The sequence below is a fragment of the Sphaerodactylus townsendi genome, linkage group LG08 (assembly GCF_021028975.2).
Source record: "Sphaerodactylus townsendi isolate TG3544 linkage group LG08, MPM_Stown_v2.3, whole genome shotgun sequence".
In the NCBI taxonomy this organism is placed as follows: Eukaryota; Metazoa; Chordata; class Lepidosauria; order Squamata; family Sphaerodactylidae; genus Sphaerodactylus; species Sphaerodactylus townsendi.
In genome coordinates this window covers 92,436,588-92,462,408 of record NC_059432.1, presented here as the reverse complement: position 1 = coordinate 92,462,408, position 25,821 = coordinate 92,436,588, and the positions used below count along the sequence as shown (strand labels likewise).

The 25,821-nt window shown below is 41.9% G+C and overlaps 1 protein-coding gene across 1 annotated transcript in view; it reads right to left on the bottom strand.

Moving 5' to 3' along the window:
* Positions 1–3,111: 3,111 nt before the first annotated feature.
* The window catches only part of OTOL1 (otolin 1), a 38,389-nt gene continuing 15,679 nt past the window's right edge, over positions 3,112–25,821 (bottom strand). The window contains exons 4-8 of the mRNA XM_048506929.1: positions 19,179–19,264; positions 9,650–10,024; positions 8,867–8,956; positions 7,976–8,047; positions 3,112–4,630 (exon numbers count right to left, since the gene is read on the bottom strand). Of these exons, the coding sequence (XP_048362886.1) occupies positions 3,732–4,630; positions 7,976–8,047; positions 8,867–8,956; positions 9,650–10,024; positions 19,179–19,264 (1,522 nt within the window). The 3' untranslated portion in view covers positions 3,112–3,731. The remainder of the gene's footprint in view (positions 4,631–7,975; positions 8,048–8,866; positions 8,957–9,649; positions 10,025–19,178; positions 19,265–25,821) is intronic.

Here is a 25,821-nt window from a genome sequence, read left to right as displayed (position 1 = left end):
TGATCTGTGATTGGGGTTTTTTTGGCAGCATAAAGCAGCCACAGGAGTCGCAAATATGGATCAGTGCCATTATGTTGGAAAACTGCACACATATTCCACTTCCTCAATCATAAATGCTCCTGGGTTATTTTGAGCTCTTAATGCAAAAAAAGAATTAAAAAGACAAAAACAATCCAAATACCATCTGGAGCTTTTAGCAACTCAGGAGATGCTTTTCTGATCAAGGAAACAAATGGTCACCAGGTCCGCCCAGCTACCGTGTTTCCTCGAAAATAAGACAGTGTCTTATATTAATTTTTGTCCCAAAGATGCGCTATGTCTTATTTTCAGGGGATGTCTTATTTTTCCGCTCCACAGCTGCATGCTCTAGTGTTCTGTTCGACGGGCATGCTTCCAAACAAAAACTTTGCTACGTCTTACTTTCGGGGGATGCTTTATATTTAGCACTTCAGCAAAACCTCTACTACGTCTTATTTTCAGGGGATGTCTTATTTTCGGGGAAACAGGGTACCAGCAGGAGGTGGGGAAATCGGGTTGCCATGGGTTGGGAAACTCATGGATATTTGGGGGCGGAGTTTGGGGAGAATAGGAACAATGCCATAAATCCCACCCTCCGAAGCATTCATTTTCTCTTTAGTTTGGAGATGAACTGTAATTCTGGGGGGTCTTTAGGTCCACCTCGAGGCTGACAATTTTTGCTGTAGGGAGAGTTTTACATAAACTGAAACTTATACTTAACTTATGGATATATTTTCATTATCTATATTTCTGTGTACGCCAATTTCAACAGTGAATAGGCAACTTCATGCCACACAAGATATAGGATCTTATATTCAATCATTTGTTCAAAAAAATTCCAGTCAAAATAACAACACAGGTTATTTTAATTAGGTTCTTTTTTATTTCCCTCTTCTTAGGATTTCCCATTTTCAGACAAAAATACCTGTAAGGTGCAATTCTAGATGTGTTTTCTTTAATAATCTTGTTTTGCATTTGTGACCGCTGAGAAAGGTCGCTTGGGCCAAAAAGCCGTTGGTCCTGCATTGTTAATCATGCTGATTGTATCATCAACAGCGCAGGTGTCAAACTCGTGGCCCTCCAGATGTTATGGACTACAGTTCCCATCATCCCCTGCCAACATGGTGCTGGCAGGGGATGATGGGAACTGTAGTCCATAACATCTGGAGGGCCACGAGTTTGACACCTGTGATCAACAGTATCTGAGATCTTTGTAACAGCTCATACTGATTTTTAAAATGTGTAGCCTGTGTTCCAGGCCCTGTGTTTTTAACAGACTTTTTTTGGTGTACACTGTATAATAAATATAATTATTTGATTATAGTTTTTATAGTTTTTATAGTTTTTATAGTTTATAGCTCAACCTTTGAGGCTCCCTGTTCTGTGGAGTTCTTTCCTCTCCCCTCCTTTTTGGTGCTTGCCTACAGTTGACCACTACAAAACTTTGATGAATCACAAAAATATGTATAATCCTTGTTCCAGCAAATGCAGTTACAAAAAAAAATGATATGCTCCTTTCAGAGGAAAGCTCTGAAGTGAAGTTGTGATATCCTGAATTTTTCATGAAGTCACTGTGTTGCCATTGAAGTACTTTTGTTTTCCTCTCAGACAGGCCCAAGAACCCGAAGCTGTATGTTACCAAGCAGCTTAGCTCCACTGGTAAACATTCCTTTTGTGTTGCACCCATGAGAGGAGATGAAAGAAAGCTCTGCTGAGCTGGGATGTCTTACCGAGCTACAGGTTAATGGCAGTGACAAATGCTACAGCCTTCTTAAAAAGCACACACTGCTGAGGGTGGACTGCTGCGTCAAGCAACTTATTATGGCAACTGCAACTGTCAAAGTCTTCATCTGTGCAGGTGGCCTTGGTCCCAGGGTAGCATTAGCAGATCAGGCGATCAGGAGAACATGTCTGAAAAGAAACAATATCCCCCTGAACACAACACACCTGAACAGGGTATAAACAAGCGACTAGAAACAGTGACAGAACCGCTGTCAAACATGTTGCGTCAACCTCTGCTCTGAGAACAGACTCTGCCCACTGGCAATTCTGCCTCTGTTCTTTTGAAGCACATCTTGTTCTTGTGAGGAGGACAAAACATGGGACTTTTTGTTTGCTTTTGGGGACAGCTGTTTGTGAAAAGGAGGTAGACAACAGGACCTACATTGATCTGATCTCATCAGAACTTGAGAGCAAAGCAGGGTCTGGATGGGAAGCCATCAATGAAGACTGGGGTTGCTATGCTAAGGAAAACAATGGCAAACAGCCTCTACTTATCTCTTTTCTTGAACACCCTGCGATTTGGGGGCCCATGGGTATCACACTGGGGATCACTGAACTAGGTCTAATATGGTGAAAGTGAGAGAAGAGGAGAAGAGAAGTGAGTACCTTTGCTCTCCATCCACTCACATTCTCCATTCAAATTTACATACATACACAGAATTGGTAGAAAAGATGATGGGTCAGGTGAGTAACCTTCCTTTGCTGTCATTCTCCTCTAATATGGACATATAAACACACAGGAATGTCCCTCCTCAATATCTCTCTCTCTCTCTCTCTCTCTCTCTCTCTCTCTCTCTCTCTCTCTCTCTCTCTCTCTCACACACACACACACACACACACACACACACACACACACACACACACACACACACTTACTTGACTCCTCCTTGCCTGACTAGTAGCTGGAGCCACAGTGGAAAAGATAAGGCGGAAGATGGCACTGATAAAAGCCCATTCATCAAACTGGTTGATGAGGTTATGAATCTCAAGTAAGTGTGGAGAACAAGGTAAAGGAAAGTCTTGACAAAGATTGGTAGTCCAACAAGAGAGGGTCAAAGCCTGAAAGAGAAGGTGCACAGCATGAGCTAAGGAGGGCTAAATAAAAATGGGACTTAATGCTGTAGATCAGGCATTGGCCAGGTTTCTCATAATATATTTTCTGTCAAGAATTGCTATTTACATTGCCCAGATCATAAATAAGGGATCGTGTTCATAGTCATCGTATGCTCTTGCTGTACTTGATCATTCAATTTGTTAACAAGTTTGTTTCAGTTCTACTTGTCACATAAGGGGAATAAAACATTCTCAGTCAACCAGTCATCTTTCTTTATTACACAGAGTTCCAAATGAATATGATTTATTTAAGCACAACAGCCATTTGATGCATGGTAAGGTTTTATACATTGATTATACGGTTCAGTCTCTACATCAAATGTTATATTATCATTTGATGTTGGATTGAGCAGCAAACATTTTAAAATCTATTCACATGATTGGATGAAATGATCAAAGGATATTTTTCATATTCAGTGTATTTGATTCTGGGTAAAATTCTACAACTGTTGTTCAGTTATTCTAGAATATTGATTTTAACTCCAAAGCAGGAGGAACATATGTGAGACTGCCAAATGTCTGCATTAATCAAAAACTAAAGTGATACCATGGGGTAATTTCAGTGACCTAATTAGCTACCACAGATTTCGAATGTGAAAAAATCCCTTATGAGAGAACATCATTTTATAATATTTTCCTAAGTGGCCGTGAAAATTATTACCTCACAATACACGTCTCATATTTAGGATGCTTTAGTAAATGAATGCAGGTCATTATACATATAAATATATGAACTAGGATATGGATTATGAAATACATTTCTCTAAAATAACAACAGAGGAAGGAAATGTTTCTTGGCAATTCTCTTAAAGTCGCACTTATAATAGGGTTTCAAATACGTCATCTGGATACAAAAGGAAGCCAGAGAATATGCTGTCGTCTTCCGCGCTAACGTAAACTCCATTCCAGTCCCGCGTAACCTCCAGCCAAACCTGATCCCCCACATTTAATTTCAAAATCGTAAGGAATGAAGCCTGGTCTATCTCCTGACCATACAGAGTCTCCCGGGTTTTGACCATCTTCCTGTTTTGGGCCACAATACTAATTCGAGCAGGCCGCCCTCTGATGGTCATATGATAAGAGAAGATATATGCCCCAGCAATGCTGCAGTTGAATTTCCCAGTCAAAGGATTATAACTATCCTGGTCATTATATAGAATCTTGTCAAATTTAATAGGAACATTCGGGGGTGGGAAAGGTTTGGATAAGCCCACACTGAAAGCTGATTTTGGAGTGCTTGAGGTCTCCCCCTTTGAACCTTTGGGCCCTCTTGCACCTTTTTTCCCAGGAACCCCCCGGATTCCTTTGAAACCAGGAAATCCTTTCATCCCAGGAGGTCCCATCATCCCAGTTGGGCCTGGGTCTCCTTTTTCACCTCTGATACCTGGGTCACCCTTTTCTCCTTTTATCCCATCCACACCATGCATGCCGTCTACTCCCATGTCTCCTTTGATGCCCTTTTCCCCTTTTAATCCCATTTCCCCTCTTTCTCCCTTATCCCCCTTCTCGCCAGGGTCGCCACAATAACCCTTCTCGCCAACCTCCCCCTTTTCTCCTTTGTCTCCATTTTCCCCATCGATCCCTTGCAATCCCAGCTCCCCCTTGTCTCCTTTCTCGCCTTTGGTGCCATTCTCACACGTGTCCCCCTTGGAACCCTTTTGACCCTTCGCTCCAGGCAGGCCATAGTTTCCTTTGTCGCCTTTAAGTCCAATTTCACCTAAAAAAATGGCAAAGAAAGAAATAGACAAGGCCATTAAAATAAATAAACTTCAAATAACTCTGTGGTCTGTTTCACACACTGACCTCAGCTGCAATGTCCTTTGCTGAAGTGGAGGTCCAGCAACAGTTTCTCCCCCAAGTATGAAGAAGCTGAAGACTAACAACAAGGATTTTCTGGAATCACCCCAGGATGCAGAAACGAGGGAAATTCCAGGAACCCCCTTCAACAGAGCTCTTCGAGGGGTGGGTGGTATATGAAATTTAATAAATAATAATAATAATAACCTCCAGGAGAACCCCAGGGAGACTCGATTGCCTTCTCTTTTAGACTCAGAACTCTCCATCATTGAATCAGCTGCAGCCCTTGAGGTTTCTTCTCAACACCTCTCAAGTCACACAAGATCAAGAAGCATTCTAGCCCTGTCAGAGCTATCACCACCATAACTAAGGGTGGCACTTTTAAGTGCCAGCAGACAGTCTATTCCAGAGGTCTTGAATTCCCACTTTTGCCATCTCCCAGTTATCCAGCATCCTGCTTCCATCACTTAATCTACAACAACGCAGAGCCTATATGCTTGCCAGGCTAAATATCTTACCTTCAGCCATTTCTTTGGAAGATTCTAGAAAATCCCTTATATAGACAGTGCTATAAAGAAACCATATCACATTTTTAATGTTGTCCTTTCTATACTGATATCCACTCGCCCTTGGTTCAGCAGTGGGCAGAGATGTTGCCTTGACTCTATAGACTTCTGTTCAGACAGGACACCTTGCCAATATATTCCTGAAAAATGTATGACCTATACATGTACAGTTGTCACGTAACAAAAGGCACATGGTAAGAAACTCCTGTACATCAAGAAAGCCCAGTGATCACATAAGCAGGACTTAAATGTTGGCTAGTCCAGGGCAATGTGAAGAGCAGATAAAAGCAGAGGTGGCAAACCTGTTTTGTTAGACTTTTTTGATCTAATTTTTTGTCAGAAAGCCTCTCTGACAGATGATTTTTTTAACATGGTAGCAGGACTTTTAGACCACTGCACATTAAATAACAAGTGTCATTTAATATGTTCCACTGGGACCTAGGAAATATTTTAAAACATTTCAGAGAAAAGAAGAATCAACATTAATCAGTTCCCACTAAAATGCCAGTGTATAAAATCATTGTATTTGAACATGTACATTTTATATTATACTTATGAAGATGACCATCAGATACTATATATCTAATTCTTGACTGGATTAAAAAACACACAAAATGGAGCTGTTGGTGCGGGGGGGGGGGGGGCTCTGTGCAATCCTGAGGAAAAATCCAGATGAGCAGAAAATGTCAAATCTTTTAAAATGTGAATTGGGGGATTAAAATTCCTCAAAATAATAGAAACAATCATACTTGTAGCTTTAAGAAACAACATTATCAGGCCTTCTGATCCTTAGTTTCTGTCAATCAAATGTGGTCAGCAGGTGTGGAATGGGAGGCCAAAATAGCTTGGAAATGAACTCACCCCTCCATTCTCCATCAAGTCCCCTGAAGAAGGGAGAACTTACCAGGGTAATAATTACTAGATGTCTCACTGCCACACCATCTATACAAGTTGGCCAACCTTGGAGGTAGTGTATATGTGTTTAGCGCCATCGAGTCACTTCTGAATCATGTTGACCTTATGTATCAGTGTTCTTCAAAACATCCTATTGTTAACAGCTTTGCCCAGATTTTGGAAACTGAGGGTTATAGAGTCCTTTATAGAGTCAATCCATCTCATCTTGGGCCTTCCTCTTTTCCTGCTGCTTTCAACTTTTCCTACTATAATTGTATTTTCCAGTGACTCTTGTCTTCTTATAATGTCACCAAAGTAAGATAGCCTAAGTTTAGTAATTTTAATTTCTAGGGACAGTTTATTTATTTATCTACCAGACTTTTATACTGCCCTTCCCTTTTAGGCTCAGGATGGTTACCAACATATGTATTATAACAAACACTATGTCAGAAGAATAACTAATTCCCCATATACAGTAATATAAATATAATAGCCCATTTAAAATCACATTTTAAACCAGGATTTGAAATTCTCTCCAATAGCAGTGATACCCTACCCGTGGTGGCGAACCTTTGGCACTCCAGATGTTATGGACTACAACTCCCATCAGCCCCTACCAGCATGGCCAATAGTCCATAACATCTGGAGTGCCAAAGGTTCGCCACCACTGGGCACTCTGCTCACAGAAGAGCAAAAGGTGGAACAGGTGAGGGGTAGGCCTAGATTGTCTCAAGCTTGATTTAATCTAGAACCCACTGATTTGTGGGGTTTTGTCAGACTACCCATACCCATAACACTCTCTTCCAACTTGATGGTAGTGACCACAACATGGTTCATCCAGTCAGCTCAGTGCTAAGCAACTTGGCCTGGCCCAGTAGTGACCACCATGCTACTTAACAAGGTCTGGCAGCAGGCCCCCAAACAATTTGCTACCATACAACTTGTGCAACTCAGCCAGGTTTGGTGGTAAGCACTGTGTGACTCAACTGGGCTCAACTTGCCTGGGCTCAGCAGCAGCTACCACACAACTCAACCAGACAACTCCCTAACCTGCAACTTCACCTGGTTTGTCAACAGCAACCAAGAGACTTGTGCAGATGGCTCACTACGGCACTATTTGCCTAGTTTGGCCAGGCTCAGAGGCAGTTGCTGTGCAACTAACTACTGTATGACTTGCCTGCTGGCAACCAGCAGCTGATTCACATGGATGACTCACTACTATGCAGCTTGCATAACTTGGCCAGGCCCAATGGCAGCCAACATGCAACACATTGCCACATGACTCTCCCAAGCCAGCAGCAGCCACTGTGCTTCTCATTTTGCTGACTTGCTATTGTGCAACTTTTCCAAGCCTGGAGGTAGCCACCACCCAACTCACACAGCCTTCACAATTTGACCAGTCTTTTCATGGGAGAGGCTGCCAGGGGGATGGAAGATGGGAAAGCTAATGACTGGGGTGGGCAGATAAAGATAGGTGGGTGGGTGGGTGAGTGAGTGTGAAAGAGAAAAGGGGAAAAGGGGAGAAGTTATAAGGTCTGCTGGGGAAGAGGAAACAGCTGGTTGAGAGGATACATTGGAAATGAGATATCCCCTGAAAGTCCTTGTGAGTTCTCTGCTTTGAATTTAAAATTGATTTGGATGTATCTCTCTAGTGGTATATTTTACCATCTATATGATAGCATTATTTGGGAAATTGACAGTTTATTGAATAGTATGATGGTAACGCAGAAGAACTGCATTAAAATGTGAAACATTTTGTGAATAGTTCCATTCCAATGACTTCTCTCAAATTGTGGGTGACTTACCTTGTTCTCCTGGTTTGCCTGCAAATCCTGGGATTCCATTTGCTCCTTGGTCACCATGTTCTCCTTTATCTCCTAAGATATTGTCACCGAAGTATTTTTAATTAACATTTTTTGTGACAATACTACCTCTTGAGTGACTTATACTACACTTTTTCTTAGGTTGACTAAGTCATAAAAATGAACAATTTAGTTGTCTCTTCCATGAATACAACAATGTTTGTAAGACCTATTACTGACAAAGCTAGATAACTGGAGTTTTATCATGGAACCAAAAATAATGGGTTTTTTTCTTTCTTGGCTACTACCAAGTTGGTTCATAATGACAGCAGAAGTTATGAACGATCTATATTTAGCATGAATGTTGTGATTACATCAAGTATGGGAAATAATAATATAGCATGTGTATGTGTGTGCGTTTTAAATGAAAAGGCATAAGGCTTTAAAAAAAAATAAGCTACCAAAGGCTTAAAACCTCTGCAAGCACCTTGTTCCCTGTGCTATGTCTGTGCTATGACTGGGTATGGATCTAAGCAGAATCAGTAGAAATGGGACTGTAAGAAATAATTTATCACATGGCTTCTATCTTTCTGTGGGAAATGCGGCTATGAAAAATAAATCCATATTCCTTTTTGAAATGTCAATTTTATGACTACGTACATAAGTGCTGCCAAAGAACAAGTGACTTATGGCAATCCCAGCAAAGGGTTTTCAAAGCAATTGATTAGGCAGAAGTGGCTGGCCATAGCCTTTCTCTGCAAAGTCTTCCTTGGTGGTCTCCCATCCAAGTACTGACCCTGCTTAGCTTTTGAGAACTGATGTGATTGGAGTATGCCATAAAGTCATCCCTCTCTACCATATCATGGTCCCTCCACATTTTATTACCGTTTGTACCTTTTTCTCCTTTGAATCCTTTGGGGCCTTGCAGTCCAGGAATTCCTGCTAGACCTGGAAGGCCTTTTTCTCCCATCTCTCCTTTCAACCCTGTGTTAAAAAGTCAAGAGGAAGAATTCTTACATCAGGAGAAGAAGCAGCAGAAGAGTTTGGATTTATACGCCCCTTTCGTTCCTTTAAGAAGACTCAGGGCAGTTTACAAACTCCTTTCCTCCACAGACACCTTGTGAGGTAGGTGCGGCTGAGAGAGTTCTAAACGAACTGTGACTAGCTCAAGGTCACCCGACAGGAATGTAGGAGTGAAGAACCAAACAAATCTGGTTCACCGGATAAGAATCTGCTGCTCATGTGGAGGAATTGGTAATCAAACCCGCTCTCCAGATTAGTGTCCACCTGCTCTTAACCACTACACCATGCTGGCTCTCAACTAGAGAACCACTAAGTCAAAGGAGTGACATCCAATGAAACAATACATTCCTTGAAAAATGAAACCACAGCTGGTTACAAATTCAGATTGTCCCTTAGCCATGAGTCTTGCTGGGTATATGATATCAGGCTGGTCACCAATTGTCATCCCAGCCCACCTTGCAGAGATTGTGGCCACAATAAAAAGGTGTGGGGAGAGAACTGTGAATGCTATAACCCCCTGCCATGCAAGCATGCAGGTCGGGTCTTGTTATTTATATATTTAGACTGTTCCTAGATTTCTGTATAAATAATGTTGAATCAGCCTTCTTCGATGACACAATAACATCAGTAAGCATTGGCTTCACTTTTCCTTACCTGGCAGGCCAGGTTCTCCGGGTTCCCCTTTCTGCCCTGCAGTTGGAGTACAGCAATCACAGCAGTTAAAGAAGAAGTCAGCCGAATCAAGGGTAAAGTTTTCAAAGGGGAAGAGTGTGGTGGCAGTTCTGAAGGCGTAGTTTGGTGTGGACAGCTCTGTCGTCGTGTCGCTGGTTTCAGCCATTTCTGTGAAAAGGTCATCTTCAGTAGGTGCAGCAACAGATGTGTCAAGACTTTCAGTGACTTCCATTTTAATGGCTTTGATCTTAGTGTGCTTGGGGGATGGGGTACTTTTACCCTCAATGTTCAGCTCAGCGACAATGTTCATTATGACGAAGATGGCCCAACGCCAATTTACGCCCCACATTATTACTACTGTTGGAAAAAAATAAACACAGTAGTGAGTAAAATCATCTCCATAGGAGGCTTACCAGTTGTTAACAGTGTGTGATGTACCCTCATGGACTAGACCAGCGGTTCTCAACCTGTGGGTCGCGACCCCTTTGGGGGTTGAACGACCCTTTCACAGGGGTCGTCTAAGACTCTCTGCATCAGTGTTCTCCATCTATAAAATGGATAAATGTTAGAGTTGGGGGTCACCACAACATGAGGAACTATATTAAAGGGTCACAGCATTAGGAAGGTTGAGAGCCACTGGATTAGACTCAGGAGGGCCCTGGGGAGAGACCATGAGCAATTTTCCTGTCTGTACTTCTTTGGATTTGATATCTTTAATAGTATAATCAAGTACTTACTGAAGCAACCAAAGGACATCAGTAAGTGACCAAGAAATGGGTACAATAGAGGAAATAGGACAGAAACCTATTTTTAACAGTTTTCAACCATTTACTTTGAACCATGCAAAGCAAAGGAATTTGCTATATAGACCTTTAGACCTTTTGGAGTCATACAGTTTGCCGACAAAGAGTCCATTGGTCTTTTGCTACCATACTTTCTGCAATCTCAGATTCTGTCGTTTATTCAGAGTGGTGACAGTACACTCCAGAACCCACTGAAGACCTTCATAATTTCAGTGGATTTCCATCACTCTGAGCTATCGTGTGAAACAAACAATGAACTCAAATCAAACTGATTTGACTGGTGGTGCAATGGAAACAGCAAAAATAGCTCAAGTCATGCTCTCGTCTACTGTAGATTATTTTTTAACTAGGAAAGGGAGTTCCTTTCTCAGTTGCATACATTCCAACCCTTTATGAGCCACCATCATGGCAAATCACAAAGGAATAAGGATTGCTGCAAAGCAGGTTTGTAAACCATTTGATCCACTAAACTAAATGCAGCCCACTTGTCAGGTACCCTCGCAAGTTCCTAAATTATCATTCCCACCCTGCTTTAGCATCCCTGTGAACTCAATAACTCTATAATTCCTAGAACTCTAAAATTCCCGAAGCCTAAAGAAAGCCCAAAATATTCTGAGAGATCCATCTCAACCGTCTCATCCATCTCATCCGTCTCATCCAGCACACTCTTTTTGAACTGTTACCATCTGGCAGACGATACAAGTCTATAAAAACTAGGACAAAGAGGCTTAGAGACAGCTTCTACTCTAGAGCTGTGGCGATGCTGAACTCCAGGGCTTCGTGTTGATGTGTTTGGGGCTGTGTAGGGATGGGTGGAGGAAGGGGAAAGTGAGGATGGGGTATGAGTCTGAAATTGTGTGCATCGAGGAATGCTGCTGTAAATTTTCATTGTGCGTGCACAATGACAATAAATGCTTATGCTATGCTTATGCTTATGCAAGAAAGGAGATCTATCAAGTCTTCTGTAGATCTCATGGCACTTGGCTAACAGCATATTTTCAATTTCATGGGTTGCTCCAGATGAAGGTATCAACCACTCTGAAGAAAGGCATGCAGCTAGATTTGTCTTATCATAAAGGATCATATTTATTTTATTGTGGCTATTCCCACACTTTGTAAACCTTGTAACTAATCTTACAAATATTTTAACTGTATGCAGTAGCTGTGTGCTTTCCATTTTTATGTATCATATTTATACTGCTGGTCTAGGACCATACCCATTAAGTTTGATTTGAACTATGTTATGTTGAACTTTACTTCACCTGAGTTCCGACATTTTTTCCCCAAGAAACAGCAAGCTGGTGTGTACTGACACTGCCTCTAGTTTTAGCTGCTTTCTCCAAAAGACAGCAGGCTTCATCTCTTCAGTGTTAAAACTCTTTGGGGCCCTCTCAACTAATTAAACTTTTTTTGGTTCCTATATGCTTCCATATGCACATTCTTCCCTTATCTGTAATAAAACTGGCCCTCACCTAAGCAGCTGCCTGGGGACAGTTAAAATATATTTATACACTCCGCTCTGCTACCCAAGCCTTGCTCTTTCCTATAAAAGATAAGGAAAATTCCTCCATGAGCTAATTAATCGCATGACTACAAACCATCAAACATATGCAAGTGCTGACTTCCGGAATGATGCCACTTTCCACATCATTTTCACCAACAGGCCCTTGTTTCTTTCTTCGTAACAACCCTGTCGTTTTCTTAGCTTAGCCCACTTACCATGTTCTGGCAGGTATGGGCTTGGCAGAATGTTCAGGATTTTAACTTGGCCATTTAAACAAAATTAGAACAAGAGCTTTATACCACAAAATTAATATAAACCAACACCACACAAGCAATCTTCCTTTTCAGTAAGAGATGTCCAGCTGTTTCATTCATTACATTGTAACAGACCCAGATTTGAGAGAGTATTTTCCCCATTAATTCCCCTAAAGCCACCGGGCCTTTGGAGAGACCAGCCACTGATGCGGACGGTGCCTCTGTCCCCCTCCCTCTGATTACAGGGGTCTTTAACATCAGTAAGACCCATTATTCCTTTCTGGGGAGGGTCGTATATGGGTTTCGTGGGACATGGTTTTAGAATGTAACTGTTTTTAAACTGTATGTATGTTTTTATATATAATATTTTATCTTGTTCACTGCCCTGAGCCCTTCGGGGATAGGGCGGTATATTAAATCTAATAAATAAATAAAATAAATAAATAAATAAAATAAAGACAAATTAGGTTTATAGTTGTGTATTTACTGAACAGGTTACAAGCAGTCACGTTTTGCAGTGAACTTTATCCAGCTCTCTTCTTTCCCTCTTTTTTCCACATGGTTTTGGTCCATGGAAGAAGAAGAAGGAGGAGGAGGAGGAGGAGGAGGAGGAGGAGGAGGAGCAGGAGCAGGAGCAGGAGCAGGAGCAGGAGGAGCAGGAGGAGCAGGAGGAGGAGGAAGAGGAGAAGAAGAAGAAGAGTTTGAATTTATATCCCCCCTTTTCTCTCCTGCAGGAGTTTCAAAGGGGCTTACAATCTCCTTGCCCTTCCCCCCTCACAACAAACACCCTGTGAGGTAGGTGGGGCTGAGAGAGCTCCGAAAAGCTGTGACTAGCCCAAGGTCACTCAGCTGACATGTGTGGGAGTGTACAGGCTAATCTGAATTCCCCAGATAAGCCTTCACAGCTCAGGCGGCAGAGCTGGGAATCAAACCCAGTTCCTCCAGATTAGATACACGACCTCTTAACCTCCTATGCCACTGCAAGTCCCATCATCTCCAGCCATGTAAGAGACTGGGGAGGGCAGAGGCATGGGGAATGCTGTTAAAGGAACGGCATGATGGTACTTCTGGAGTGAATCCAGAAGCACGTCACTACAGCAATGCAATGCTCCAGCGTCATTTCAAGTCATGTTATGCTGCCACTCCAACAGTAATTTGTGGTATCTTTTCCCACTGTTGTAGTGGATCACCTGGAATCCATATCTCCAGCCCAAGGACCTGCAGCTAGCTGTAGTTCAAAATCTGTTTCTCATTTCATAGTAGAACAAGGGTACCAAAAATCTGGCATAGATTATGGCTGAGAAAATCTGGTAGACCAACAGCTAAGAAGGGTTATGGTAGGCCTTGTGTTCCCTTCTTTGTTTATTCTGAATAAAGTTGTTCATTGTTGCTAAGTGATTGTGGCATTTTACATATGATTCCTTGATTTGTGCATTTGTAGCACACATGTTTCAGATGCCTCTTTGTTTCATTTACCCTTTCCTTTTTAAACATACATTTAAAAAATCTACTGCATATGTTTCCAACATGTTATACTGTTAGTTACAAGTCAACTAGATTTTTTAAAATATACACACCTCCTAAACAACTGAATGGGTTGAATCCAGAGATACTTCCCTTCCACTACTGAATCCAGTTTCTCCCTTCTGCTAAAACCTAGGTACCCTTTAGATCAGGGGTCTGCAACCTGCGGCTCGAGAGCCGCATGTGGCTCTTTCGTCCTTGCACTGCGGCCTCAAGTGGCTTGGGTCCTCTCAGCCTCCTTTGGAGAGTCGCCCTAAGGGTTAATGGGAAAGAGTCCCTGTTCCTAGAGATGCACAGCCCAAGACGGCTATCCCAAGCCACTGCTGGCTTCCCTGTCTCAGCTGCCTGGTTGGCTGATGCCGGTGATGACAGTGCAGGGCAGGGGCGGAGCACCACTGGTGGATCCTCTTGAACAGGTGAGCAGCGAAAGCTGGAAATGGGAGGGAGTTGCAGGAGCGCAGATTTTCAGTGCAATCCTAACCTCAGTCCACCCCCCTTGAATGGAGGGTCAGGGGTTGACCCTGCTTTGGATGCCCTCGTTTCCCGCTCCCCTGGGTCCTTCTTGGGGGGCGGGACCACATGGGGGACCCCAACAGCACCACCTTGGGTTACAGACTCCCCAGCAGCCCCGCTGAGCTCCAGGGGCTTTCCTGGTAGATGGTAGCCTGGCTGAGTCCAGGTGAGAAAGATGATGTCAGGTTTTAAAGGAGTTATTACCTGCAGCCCTGCAAGGTTGCACTTGTCGGGGCTGTTTGCTGGGGATACGGGGGTGGGTGGGAATTGTTTGCTTCTGCATTGCCAAGGAGGGCAGGAGTGCATGGGGAAAACCTTGTAAGTGTTTACTTCAGAGGAAGGTTTATGCATACCATACAGCTGCTTTATCTACTTCAGAGGAAGGTTTACTTCAGAGGAAGGTTTACTTCAGAGTAAGCCAGTGGAGCGTAAGCTTGTAGACCGTGGAAGGGAGGAAGGCTGGGATCATCTTCAGCCATGGTTGTCACAGGCTGCCAACTCCTGGCGGGCAAATCCCAGGACATTTGGGGGTAGATTCTCAGAAGCTTTAGCTTGAGACCAGGTCAGGGGCCATGCTCAGTGAGAAATATGGCTGTCGAGTTCACCCTCCATGGCAGACATTTTCTCAGGGGGTGGGAGAAGTTCAGCCCCCCCTGGAAGTTGACAACCCCATTAAAGGCACCAATTTTTATCCACCATCCAAGTGGAATTTGAGGGGGTTCTTTGGGGGGGGCATAATCAGTGCCTTTCAACACAAGAAAAGAGAAATGTGTGAAATGGGGGTTCTATTGCTGGACATTTGACTCATGTACAAAACAACAGGCTTTTTACCCCCCCCCCTTTTTTTTTTTTTTTGCTTTGATGGGTAAAAATGGACCCCAAAGAAAGGAACTTCTCCCTGCATGAGAATATATACAGTGTTATCTTCATTTTAGATGTCAAAAAGTATTTGCGGCTCTAAGTGTTTTCTTTTCTGTGGAAAACAGGCCCACAGGCTCTTTGGGTGTTAAAAGTTGCTGATGTTGCAAAGTCCTTATATTTGTTTGGTGACAATATATGGACTTTGAATCAGATGTTTGTGACTCCCATTTCTGCTTGCAACTGGGGCCCACAGCCAGAAGTTACAGCTATCTTCCCTACTGCCCTGCTTTCTTCTTCTCACAGCCTTTCTCAAGCTGCCATTAGCTCTGTTTGCAAAATCATATTATTTATGAAGCTGCAGGCAAGTTTAATAACAGACTGAATAGTAGATGCATGGAGTGCTTTAAGGAGAAAAGAAACAGCATGGAAAGGAAAGCAGCCACTGGCCTGTTCCACACTGTACCAAAAAAGGTTTTTCTATTAAAAAAACTTTAAGACATCCATGGAGAGCAGGTCTACCCAATGCTTCTCAATGGGAGGTAAATCAGTCCTCTGAGCAGCTAAGATTGTCTTATGTGTGTCAGCATTGCTATGAAGATAGGTCCTCAATTTAAAAAAAAAAATAGAAAAATTATCTATTGCCAGAATTGGAAGGATGAGCTGAGTACAACTACATACCTTTTGGACTGAAAATGTGCCCAGAATCAGAGCCTGCAGAGCAAAAGGTCTGGGGTAGCCTTCAGCGAATAGAGGCAGGGAGAATCCCTTCAGCAGCACACAAAATGTTGGGGGCAAGTTGAGGGTAACTAACCAGAGAGCTAAACAGTCGGGTGAGAAAAATAAGATCCCTTCTGAGCTCTGCATTCCGCACAGCCAGACAGAGGATGTCTTGTAGGTGCCTCCAGAAAATGCCTTGAGTTTAAATAAAGCATCCTGAAGACGTCTTCGGGAAAAAGCTGTACAGAATTCCTTCCCAACACACCTTTTTTTTAGGTCTTCGGGACATCTTGTTTGTGCTGTGTGAAACAGACCACTATTTCTGCTTGCATACTCCAGTTGCAAGGAGAAAAAAAAAACTTGTGTGAATCTGGGATGTACAAAACTCCCATTGAATGTCTGATTCAAAGTCCTGGTGTCATTTCCTAACAAACATCAGGACTTTTTAATGTGAAATCATAGATGGGAGTAATTGGAGGAAGGAATTTTTTTTCCATTGGTAAAAGTCTTTATCTGTCAGTGGAAGACTGAACAGAAGAGAGTTATTCATTCCAACCCTGAGTGAAGAGGTCTTTAAGCTGTGAGCCTGCTATTAAATATTGCATACCATACAGCTGCTTTATCTAAATAGATGCCAGAGAATTGCTTATTGTAGGTGTAAAGTCCCTCAGACAATAACTTCACCTCCACAGCTCAGCCTAGCTGTTGTATCTGGAATTGTCGTCTCAAGAAAACTATCAAAATCAGAGCAAAGGTACTACTCACTGACTTTAACTATGAGATTTCCAAGAAATAGATTCAGTCATGAATTGAGGAATCCCTTTACCAAGGAATCCTGATGTTCTTGTCAAATGATCGAGTCAGTTTTAATCCATGGTTGAAGAATACTGATGTCTGTTCAAATTTTGCCAACTCTGAATTCCAGAAGGCTTCTCTTTTAATGCACACAGAAATAACAAGACTGACAGCTATGTGGAATTTTATCCACTGTAACATTTCTAATAACAATTTTAATAAAACTTGAGGAAACATCTAGTATGTAAGCTTGAGTGAGATGGAACATTCAGAGTAGCTGAAGAATATTTACAGTGATTCGTTAAGACCACTGCAAAGTTGAATTCCAGTCAAAGATAATTCCATAATGACTATGAAGTCAAGCACAATTACACACCTTGAAAGGTTTTAATAGGAAGGAATAAGTGGAGGCAAAATTAAGCATGTTACTCAAGAAGAAAATGAAAGAAGTACATTGGAAAAGTACAGTCTTTTCATGATAGACTATTTTTTCTTTATTTCATAATATTTCTCATTAGTTAACTAATTTAATTCACTAGGATGTTGTGGGTTTTCCAGGTTGTATGGCTGTGTTCCAGTAGTATTTTCTCCTGATGTTTTGCCTGCATTGTGGCTGGCATATTCAGAGGATCTGGTGGAAGTAAAGCAAATGGAGTATATATACCTGTGAAACTCCTTTTCGCTGGCTGATTCCGCATGGGCCAAAAACAGCAGTGTGAAAACGGTGTGAAAATGATGTAAAAGGGTTTGAAACGGTGTAGAAGGGTTTATACTGTTTTCACACCGCTGTTTTTGGCCCATGCGGAATCAGCCCCTGTTCCCTCTTCATTACTGTGGTTGTGCTTGCTTACTCTCAATACTTTCATTTCCCAGGCATTGCCATATCAGCTCATTAGACATCTGTTGTTGTAGTTCTTGAAGTAGTGTGGAATGTTGGTTGTTTTGACCCTGGGGAGGCTGCATTGTCTCTGGACCACGAAACTGGTGGGGTGCCATCCCCCCTTAGGAACTGGTAGTCAAGGGTGGTGTTGTGTGACCTGGGGGCATAACATGGGGTATAGTGGAGGGCGCTTTGTTGCTTATGCTTTAGTTCTGGCAATAGAATTCTAAATGCTAATCCCTATTGCTGTTTCATAATAAAGAAATCATCTGAACACAGAGCCTCGCTATTGAAAAGTCCAGGGGCACGACAGAGGGTACTTTCCAAGGCAATGATCCTGTTCTTGATTTTGACTGTGCCACAAAATCAAATTCTGTCCCATCCTCCTGAGTGATCAAAGTAAGAAGTCTGTAGCACTCTGAACAAGAGTCCAGAGGCAAGAGTATCAAAAAATCTATCAAGACTGAAAATCCTGGTTGCTTCTCATAATCACAAGTCTTTTTGAAAAAAATACTATAGCGTGTGTGTACATAAAGGGCATGTGGAAAGATCAATCAACTGATAACTGCAAATTAACAGAAGATCAGCCTAATATACTATCCACGTTCACTGTCAAACTAGGTCTAGAGGATAAGAACATAAGAACATAAGAACAAGCCAGCTGGATCAGACCAGAGTCCATCTAGTCCAGCTCTCTGCTACTTGCAGTGGCCCACCAGGTTCCTTTGGGAGCTCACCTGCAGGATGTGAAAGCAATGGCCTTCTGCGGCTGTTGCTCCCGAGCAACTGGACTGTTAAGGCATTTGCAATCTCAGATCAGAGGATCAAGATTGGTAGCCATAAATCGACTTCTCCTCCATAAATCTGTCCAAGCCCCTTTTAAAGTTATCCAGGATCTTGTCAAAACAAGAGTTCAACCAGAATTCAGTGTCCAAGCTGGATCCCATACCATTCTTCCCCAACCCTCCAATTATTGAATTCACATATTCATATGAGGCTTTATAAAAACAATTGATTTTAGTAGCTTGATTGCAGGAAAGGGCAAACTCAGGTCACTAATATGTAACAAAAAAAATCCTGACTGATCTTTCTAAAGGTGATTCAAGGGTTCCCCCCCCCCCTTTGGCTTCTGCTGTCCACAGGAAATAGAAATGTTTCTTATCTCGATCACAGCACAGTATACGCACAGAGGTCTGTGTGCATACTTCACACAGCATTTCCTTTTCAATACTGTGAAAGGCTCCGTGCCAATAAACTGATAACAAGGCACGCATCTCAAGAACCCCAGCTTCAGAGTCAGCCAAGAGCCAAGCAATACAAAGGTCATTTTGTTTTGTTTTTCCATGATGCTGGCAAGAGGTTGAAGTGAGATGGGAAAGGTTATGTAGCCACTTCCCTTTTCAGGAGAGCCCTGGCATATTCCACTCCAAGACCAAGGACAATCCACCGCATTGTGTAAGTCCTGTAGCTCAAACAATTAGAAAGGTAATGGCCTGTGAGGTTTACTGGAGCGGAACACCAAGTTGCCATGCAATCCTAAACGGAGTTACTCCAGTCTAAGTTGATTGGCCTTAGACTGGAGTAATTCTTCTTAGGATTGCACTGCTAAACCCTCAGAAAGAATCTTTGGAAAGACCCCTTACTATCGAATGCTACATACCGGCAAACAGAACAGTAGAGTGGTAACAGCGGCTCTGCCAGGACTGACAAAGGCAAGAGGGAAACCTAGAAGTGCTTGAATACTTGCTTCATTCACCTAAAACACAGTTGACAAACATATAAAATATCTGCAGAGTCAGACATCATGTGAGAAGTGCCAAGGATGGAGTACCATCGCCCCCTCCCCCACATAACCTTGGGAATATAACTGGCTCTGTTAAGAAGCCATTCAAAACAGATCTTCTGTTTTAGTATCTTGGGGGGGGGAGTGTTCCTGAAGGCTTTTCAAATGTTGTTATTCTGCAAGAAGTATTTTGTAAGCAGAAGGGAGGGGCTTGGGAAGACAGGAAGGAATGTGCAGAGCCAGTCTGAGATTCTGCTACTGAGATCCTGATGATTTGCAACCTTTAAACATCTCCTAAAATCTGTCACTCGTGGTGTGTGCCTCGTTGTACTCTAGCTGGCTTTTCATCCATCATCCCTGCAAACACAGGCTGGTGATTCAGTTGAAGATAAACATTTTTATGTCACGAAGAAGCTTAGAAATGTTTAAAAGGTCCCTCATTTTCTATTTGGTACAAAACAATCAATTCATCTGAAAAACAAATGTTTTTCCCCATTCCTTTGAAATCCGGTATCTTGTTGATGTTATTTGCCTAATTATCTAAATGCATTTCTCGCTCTTATTTAGGATTGGTTGAGAAGAATTTTATATTTGGAACCAAAATAAGAAAAGCAGAATGCCTTTACTAAAATTCTCTATTTAGGGGGAGAGTAAGAAACCAATAAAACTTTCTAATGGGATCATTCATGTAATATTTTTTTTTAGGTTTCACTTTTTAAAACATTATCTTCATCTCTTGATGAGATTAGATAATGAGCCCTTCAGGACTGAGATTCCTGCCTACTGCTTACTGGCCTGCCTTCCTTTCTTTCATAAGCATTTTTCATTCCTTTCATCAGACCTTTTGGATAAGTCTCAGAACAAATCTAAACAAGTAAATCTGTGATTACATCACCCTCTACTTCAAGGGAACTTCCAGAGAGAGGATCAAGGGTTGAATGAACATGAATGAACTAGGAAACAGACTACTGGGATCATTACAGTTCAGATTACAGCACTTGTCAGGGTAGGAGAATACCCCACCTTGGGAAAATTCTAAAATAGAAGGAAGAAGACCAATGGCAGAGTGGGAAGAGTTGCTATGTGGGAAATGGCAGCACTGCTGTAGAACTGGTGAACAGGCAGTTCCCTCAGGCAATTATTCCCTCAAGTTGAAGGGAGGCCTTGACATAGGCAATGGGCTGCTTCTGTGTAATACCATTGTGAGGACCTCCTCACAAGCAAGGTAAGAAAGGCAGGAAGAGTTCTCGAAAGATGTATATAAGCTGCAGAGCAAGAAAAAACACTAAGGGGGCAGCTAATATATGGGGGTCTTTTGATCAGACAGAATTGTGGACTGAAATGTCAATGAATCTTCCAGTCACAAGGCTTGCTCCACCCTGTTTTCTCACAGGGCTGAATCCTGACATGAACTGGTTCCTCCTTCATTCTCTCTCTCTCTCTCTCTCTCTCTCTCTCTCTCTCTCTCTCTCTCTCTCTCTCTTTCACACACACACACACACACACACACACATACACATACACATATGCAATTTCCTTCACTTACAATGTCATGCTGCAGTTGTTGAGGGAATTGGCTGTTTGGGTAGAGTCTGTCATTCCTTCGTTAGCACAGACTACTTAATCTCATTTTTCCCCCTCATTGTATGTAATGTATCAATATGTGTCCCATATGTGATACCTGGCAGGCAGATTGTCCAAAGGAAAATCAGTCTGCACACTTTGTCTTGGCCACAACTGTCGAATCCAGCTCTTGTGACAAAACAGTGACAGGGAGAGGTAAGGAGGGAACAGTCAGAAGAGCAGATACTCAACTGCTCAACCCAACAAACAAGGCTGCTCAACCCAACAAGCAAGGCTGCTCAACCCAATAAGCAAGGCTGACATGACAGTTTTTATGCAAGTTGTAGAGTCATTTTGTGTAAGACCAAATCTGCTCTACCCAACTGGCAAAAATAAACTTCCTTCATTTTTTCTGCTAGTGTGCCCCTGTCTTCCTTTAGTCAAAGCAAACTGCAGCCCACTGATTTCTGTCTTCCCTGTCACCATTTCAGGGCCCACTACTGGCTTAAGCCCCAGTAGTAATAAAGGCAAAATTTAGAGTGGAACTATATTCTGCCCTCAGCATTAGTTCCCTCACTTCAGTTCCTATCCTAAAAATGGTGTCAGACAAATCAGGATCTAATTTGGTCTTCCTGTCCTTGTTTCATGGATCACCAATGTAAAAGAAAAAGTGATGCATGTACAAAGGGCCATGGATCAGTGGAGGAATCCATGGTTTGCATGCAGATGCTTCTAGAGCCAGTTCCAAGCATCACTGGTTAAACCATCTTGGACAGTGTTATGTCTCAGTAGAAGGTAGCTTTAATGTTCCACCATGAGATCACACCACCAGTGCTACATCACCTTGTAGACTTTTCTTCCTCCCTTTGCATTCAATTCATGCTTTGGACAGCTTGTCCACCCCTACCACTACCCCATTTAAGTTATCACCCTCTCAAATAAAGTCCTCCTCACAATGTCACTTATGCTAATGCTTTTCTGGGTGACAATACCTGGAACTGCGTCTTCTGGGTTGTCCTCTTCCAATACATGTACTTGACATCTTCAGGCAAATTCTTATGGGGCTACAGTGCTGTCTTATGCTGAACCTCATTATGCTGAATCTGAAACCATTGGTGACTTTTCCTGATATTGACTGTTCTGCCCATAGCATCTTTCAAAGATCTCAGGAGGAAATCGTTCCCAGTCCCGTTACCTAATATCCTTTTTCAAGAGAAGCAAGGAACTGATTATGCAGAGTATGTGTTCTGCCTCTTGGCTGCAAGCCCTTCTTGTTGTTATTCTGATGTCAAGTACATAGTCCCTCTTCCCACAATTGACAGAATGTGAAATGAATGGATTGCCACTGGATACCATACATAACCTTGCACGTGGCAACACTCATGTCTGTGTCGATGCACTTCTGAATCCAGTCCGTAGGCTTATTTCCTAATCCTGCTGTTTTTTCCACCAAAAGCAACCGTATATAAATAGATGTGTAAAGTTAAATACTGGACAGCAGTCTGACCAAACTGTCACTTCTTTACTAATCAGAAATGTAAAGAGTGATACAGTCTAATCTTCTGCATGTTCTTTTAATATGAAATTCAATCATGCTCAGTAAGGCTTACTTCAAAGTGTGCTTAGAACTGCAGTCTAAATCCATGCTTAAATACAAATAAAATTAGTGGAACTTAAGTGGATTCCGCCTGGGCCAAAAACAGCTATGTGAAAACAGCGTGAAAATGGTATAAAATGGTTTAAAACAGTGTAAAAGGGTTTACACTGGCTGATTCCGCATGGGCCAAAAACAGCAGTGTGAAAACGGTGTGAAAATGGTGTAAAAGGGTTTAAAATGGTGTAAAAGGGTTTATACTGTTTTCACACCGTTTTCACACCACTGTTTCTGGCCCATGCGGAATCAGCCACTGTTTTCACACTGTTTTCACACTGTTGTTTTTGGCCCATGTGAAATCTACCTTAGATTAATCATAACTAGCTTGTCCCTTGGATTCCATGGGACTTAAACCCAAGTAACTTCTGCTGGTCTGGAGCTATCTTTTTTTATTTTTCACTGTGCCATTAAATGAAGAACGATTCTCATATGCTGACCTGAAGACAACTTTTTCCATAAAAGTTTCCCTGAGAATACTGATGCATTAATTTTTTGCCCACTTTTCCTCTGATGAGCTTGGGATAGTGTATGCCTTCCTTTTTCTGTCCTACTTTGTCCTCATAGCAACCCTGTGAGGTAGATCAAATTGAGAGGCAGCAATTGGCCCAAGATCACAGAGTGAGCTTCACTATGGCCATATGAGGGCTTGAACTCAGGTTTCCTTAATCTTGGTCAGCATAACCACTACACTACTCTGCCTCAAAATTGAATTTTGCCCAAATGTCAACTTGTACGTGTCTAGCTATGCATTATTTAACTATGCATTATTAGTCTCTTCCTCTGCTTTTATAAGCCAATTGTTATTTACTTTTGCCTGCTGATAAAAGAAGTTAGAAATTCAACCTTCCAAAAGTTTCTGTGGTGGAAAGTATTAAGAAAAAAAATGTTTTGTGCTTATCTTTCTCTTTCTCGGTGCTTGAGAAACATCACTTGGTATATTTTTCCAGGAAAGGATGTGAAAAAAGGCTTCAGCTACACACGTGTTTCAAATTTCATCAATGATAGTACACCAACATTTGAAGCACAGCATTTTTTGAAAAAAAAAGTCCCTTCATCAAGATAAAGAAATGTTTGTTAGCATCTCCTACCTTATAATCTTTTCTTTATCAAGAGTTCCCACTCTGCATGGTACATTGGAGAAGTCAGTCTTGCCCTCCCTCCAGGTGTTGCGATCTATTTTATTTCTTTAATTTCTCCCGTTATAGCCAATGAGAGGGTACAGTGGGCAGAGAAAAAAGGGGATTGGTGGCTCCTCCAGAAAGTCACCAGAAGGATGCTGAAATTGGAGTAAATGCAAATTCAATGCCATCTACAGGTCAGGAGCCTGCTGCTAAGCTACCTCTTTGATAACTATTCTTCATGTACTCTCTACCACCTGTCTTCCAGGATAACAAGATTTCTCCTTCAATAGCTGTGTTTTAAGTGGCAGCTACTGCTGAATAGCATTTTTATTTTCACAAAATTTACAAAAGTGACCAAACTTTCCTTCTCAGTGAACCTATATTGATTATTGTCATCTTAGAGGTAGGGCTGATGAGGGAAAGAGGTGGCAACTGGTTCCTGGTCATAACTTTGCCCACCTGTGAGGAATGTGAGAGCTCAGCTAAATATTATGCATGAGCCAAGGCAGGTCAGGAGTCCCTCAATCTGACTTTGTAACATCTGGCAATGGTAACATCTGGCAATGACCCTTCTTAAGTATAGCAGGGCTGGATCATACCTAAGGTTTTGTTGAGTCCAGGGTCCAACTCAATGGGTAATCCACCACACCGCAGTGGTTCACCAGAGAAGCTATAGAGAGTACCCAATTATATTCCACAGAGGATACATTCTTCTTTGCTCATACCTGATACCTCTCTGTGTTACCAGAAATTATCCCATTATTGTTTGTATGTGTATGTGCTGTTTGTGTGTGTGTGCACGCACACGTGTGTTTGTGTACTTGCTGCTACTTTTCTTATGAGCCCACTTGAAATATGTAAGTTACAAGGGAGTTGGGGCACTCGGTATAGAACAACTAGACAAAACTGCTAAGTTTTAATCTGTTAGATTTTTACATTTTAAGTTTCAAATTTTTATCTTAAATTGTTATTCATGTTTGTATTCATTTTAAACTTCGGTGATTATGAAGGTTGGAAACTGCCCTGAACCCAAAAGGGGAAGGGTGGCATAAAAATCTCAATAAATAAAATAGTCACATAACACCCCCTGAAATCCTTCTCCTGGGAATAGGAAGGCCTTCAGGCAGTGGTGAGATTCAAATAATTTAACAACTGGTTCCGGTGGTGGGATTCAAATAATTTAACAACTGGTTGTTTACAAGCATCATTTTAACGACCGGTTCTGCCGAAGTGGTACGAACCCACTGAATCCCACCACTGCCTTCAGGCTGGTGTGGGAGGAGGGAGCGGAGGAATTCAAGTTTCATGGGCAGAAATCCTTCAACTCGTAGAAACACCATACTGGATCAATCCTGATGTCTGCAACAGCTTTGCAGACATGTTATGTATGTTAGGGGAAAGAAATGAATCCAATGCCATGTACCCAATTTTTCCAGACTTCTGGACACTTCAAACCATGATCATGAATATACCACAGCTCACAATATAGATAACCACTGCTGGTTATGTCCATCACATTATGTGTAAGGTGGATAAAATCAACAGAAACAAGACTTGTCCTGTGCTCTGTCATTTCTGGGTACTCGTGCTGGTGCCCATTTGTATGTTTGAATGCTTGCACACTCACAAAAATATAGGAACAAATAGTATGTAAGGAAGAAGATCGGTCACAACCTTTTCAATGCTTGTTTGGTATAGGAAGATATCCTTATTTTATTGAACAGCATTTGCAAGTCATCTAGTGCCATAACTACACACATATACGCAAAGCTGCAACCAAGCCAAAAAATACCATTCAGTTCTACTAATTCTGTATACCGGCCACAAGATTTTAAACTGTTTGGTGTCCAGCCACATCATTTCTACAAATGTCTGACATGGAATCAGACATCTATGGTCTCTAATTCCAATGGTCTTTTCACTGTGTTGGTGTGATCTCTGCCTCTGTCTTGTGCTAACTTCTTCATGTAAATTATTGGCTTGCAATGTATAAGCATCTTTAAAGGTCACCTATTTTTAACATCCTCTGTGGAACCATTATTCTATTAATGGAATATTTATTTATTTATTTATTTATTTATTTATTTATTTATTTATTTTGACATTATATCTGGAAAGCTTCCAAACAAGAATAGCCTTCAGAAAATCGTTGATCAATTTTTCTCTCATTAACTGAAGTGCA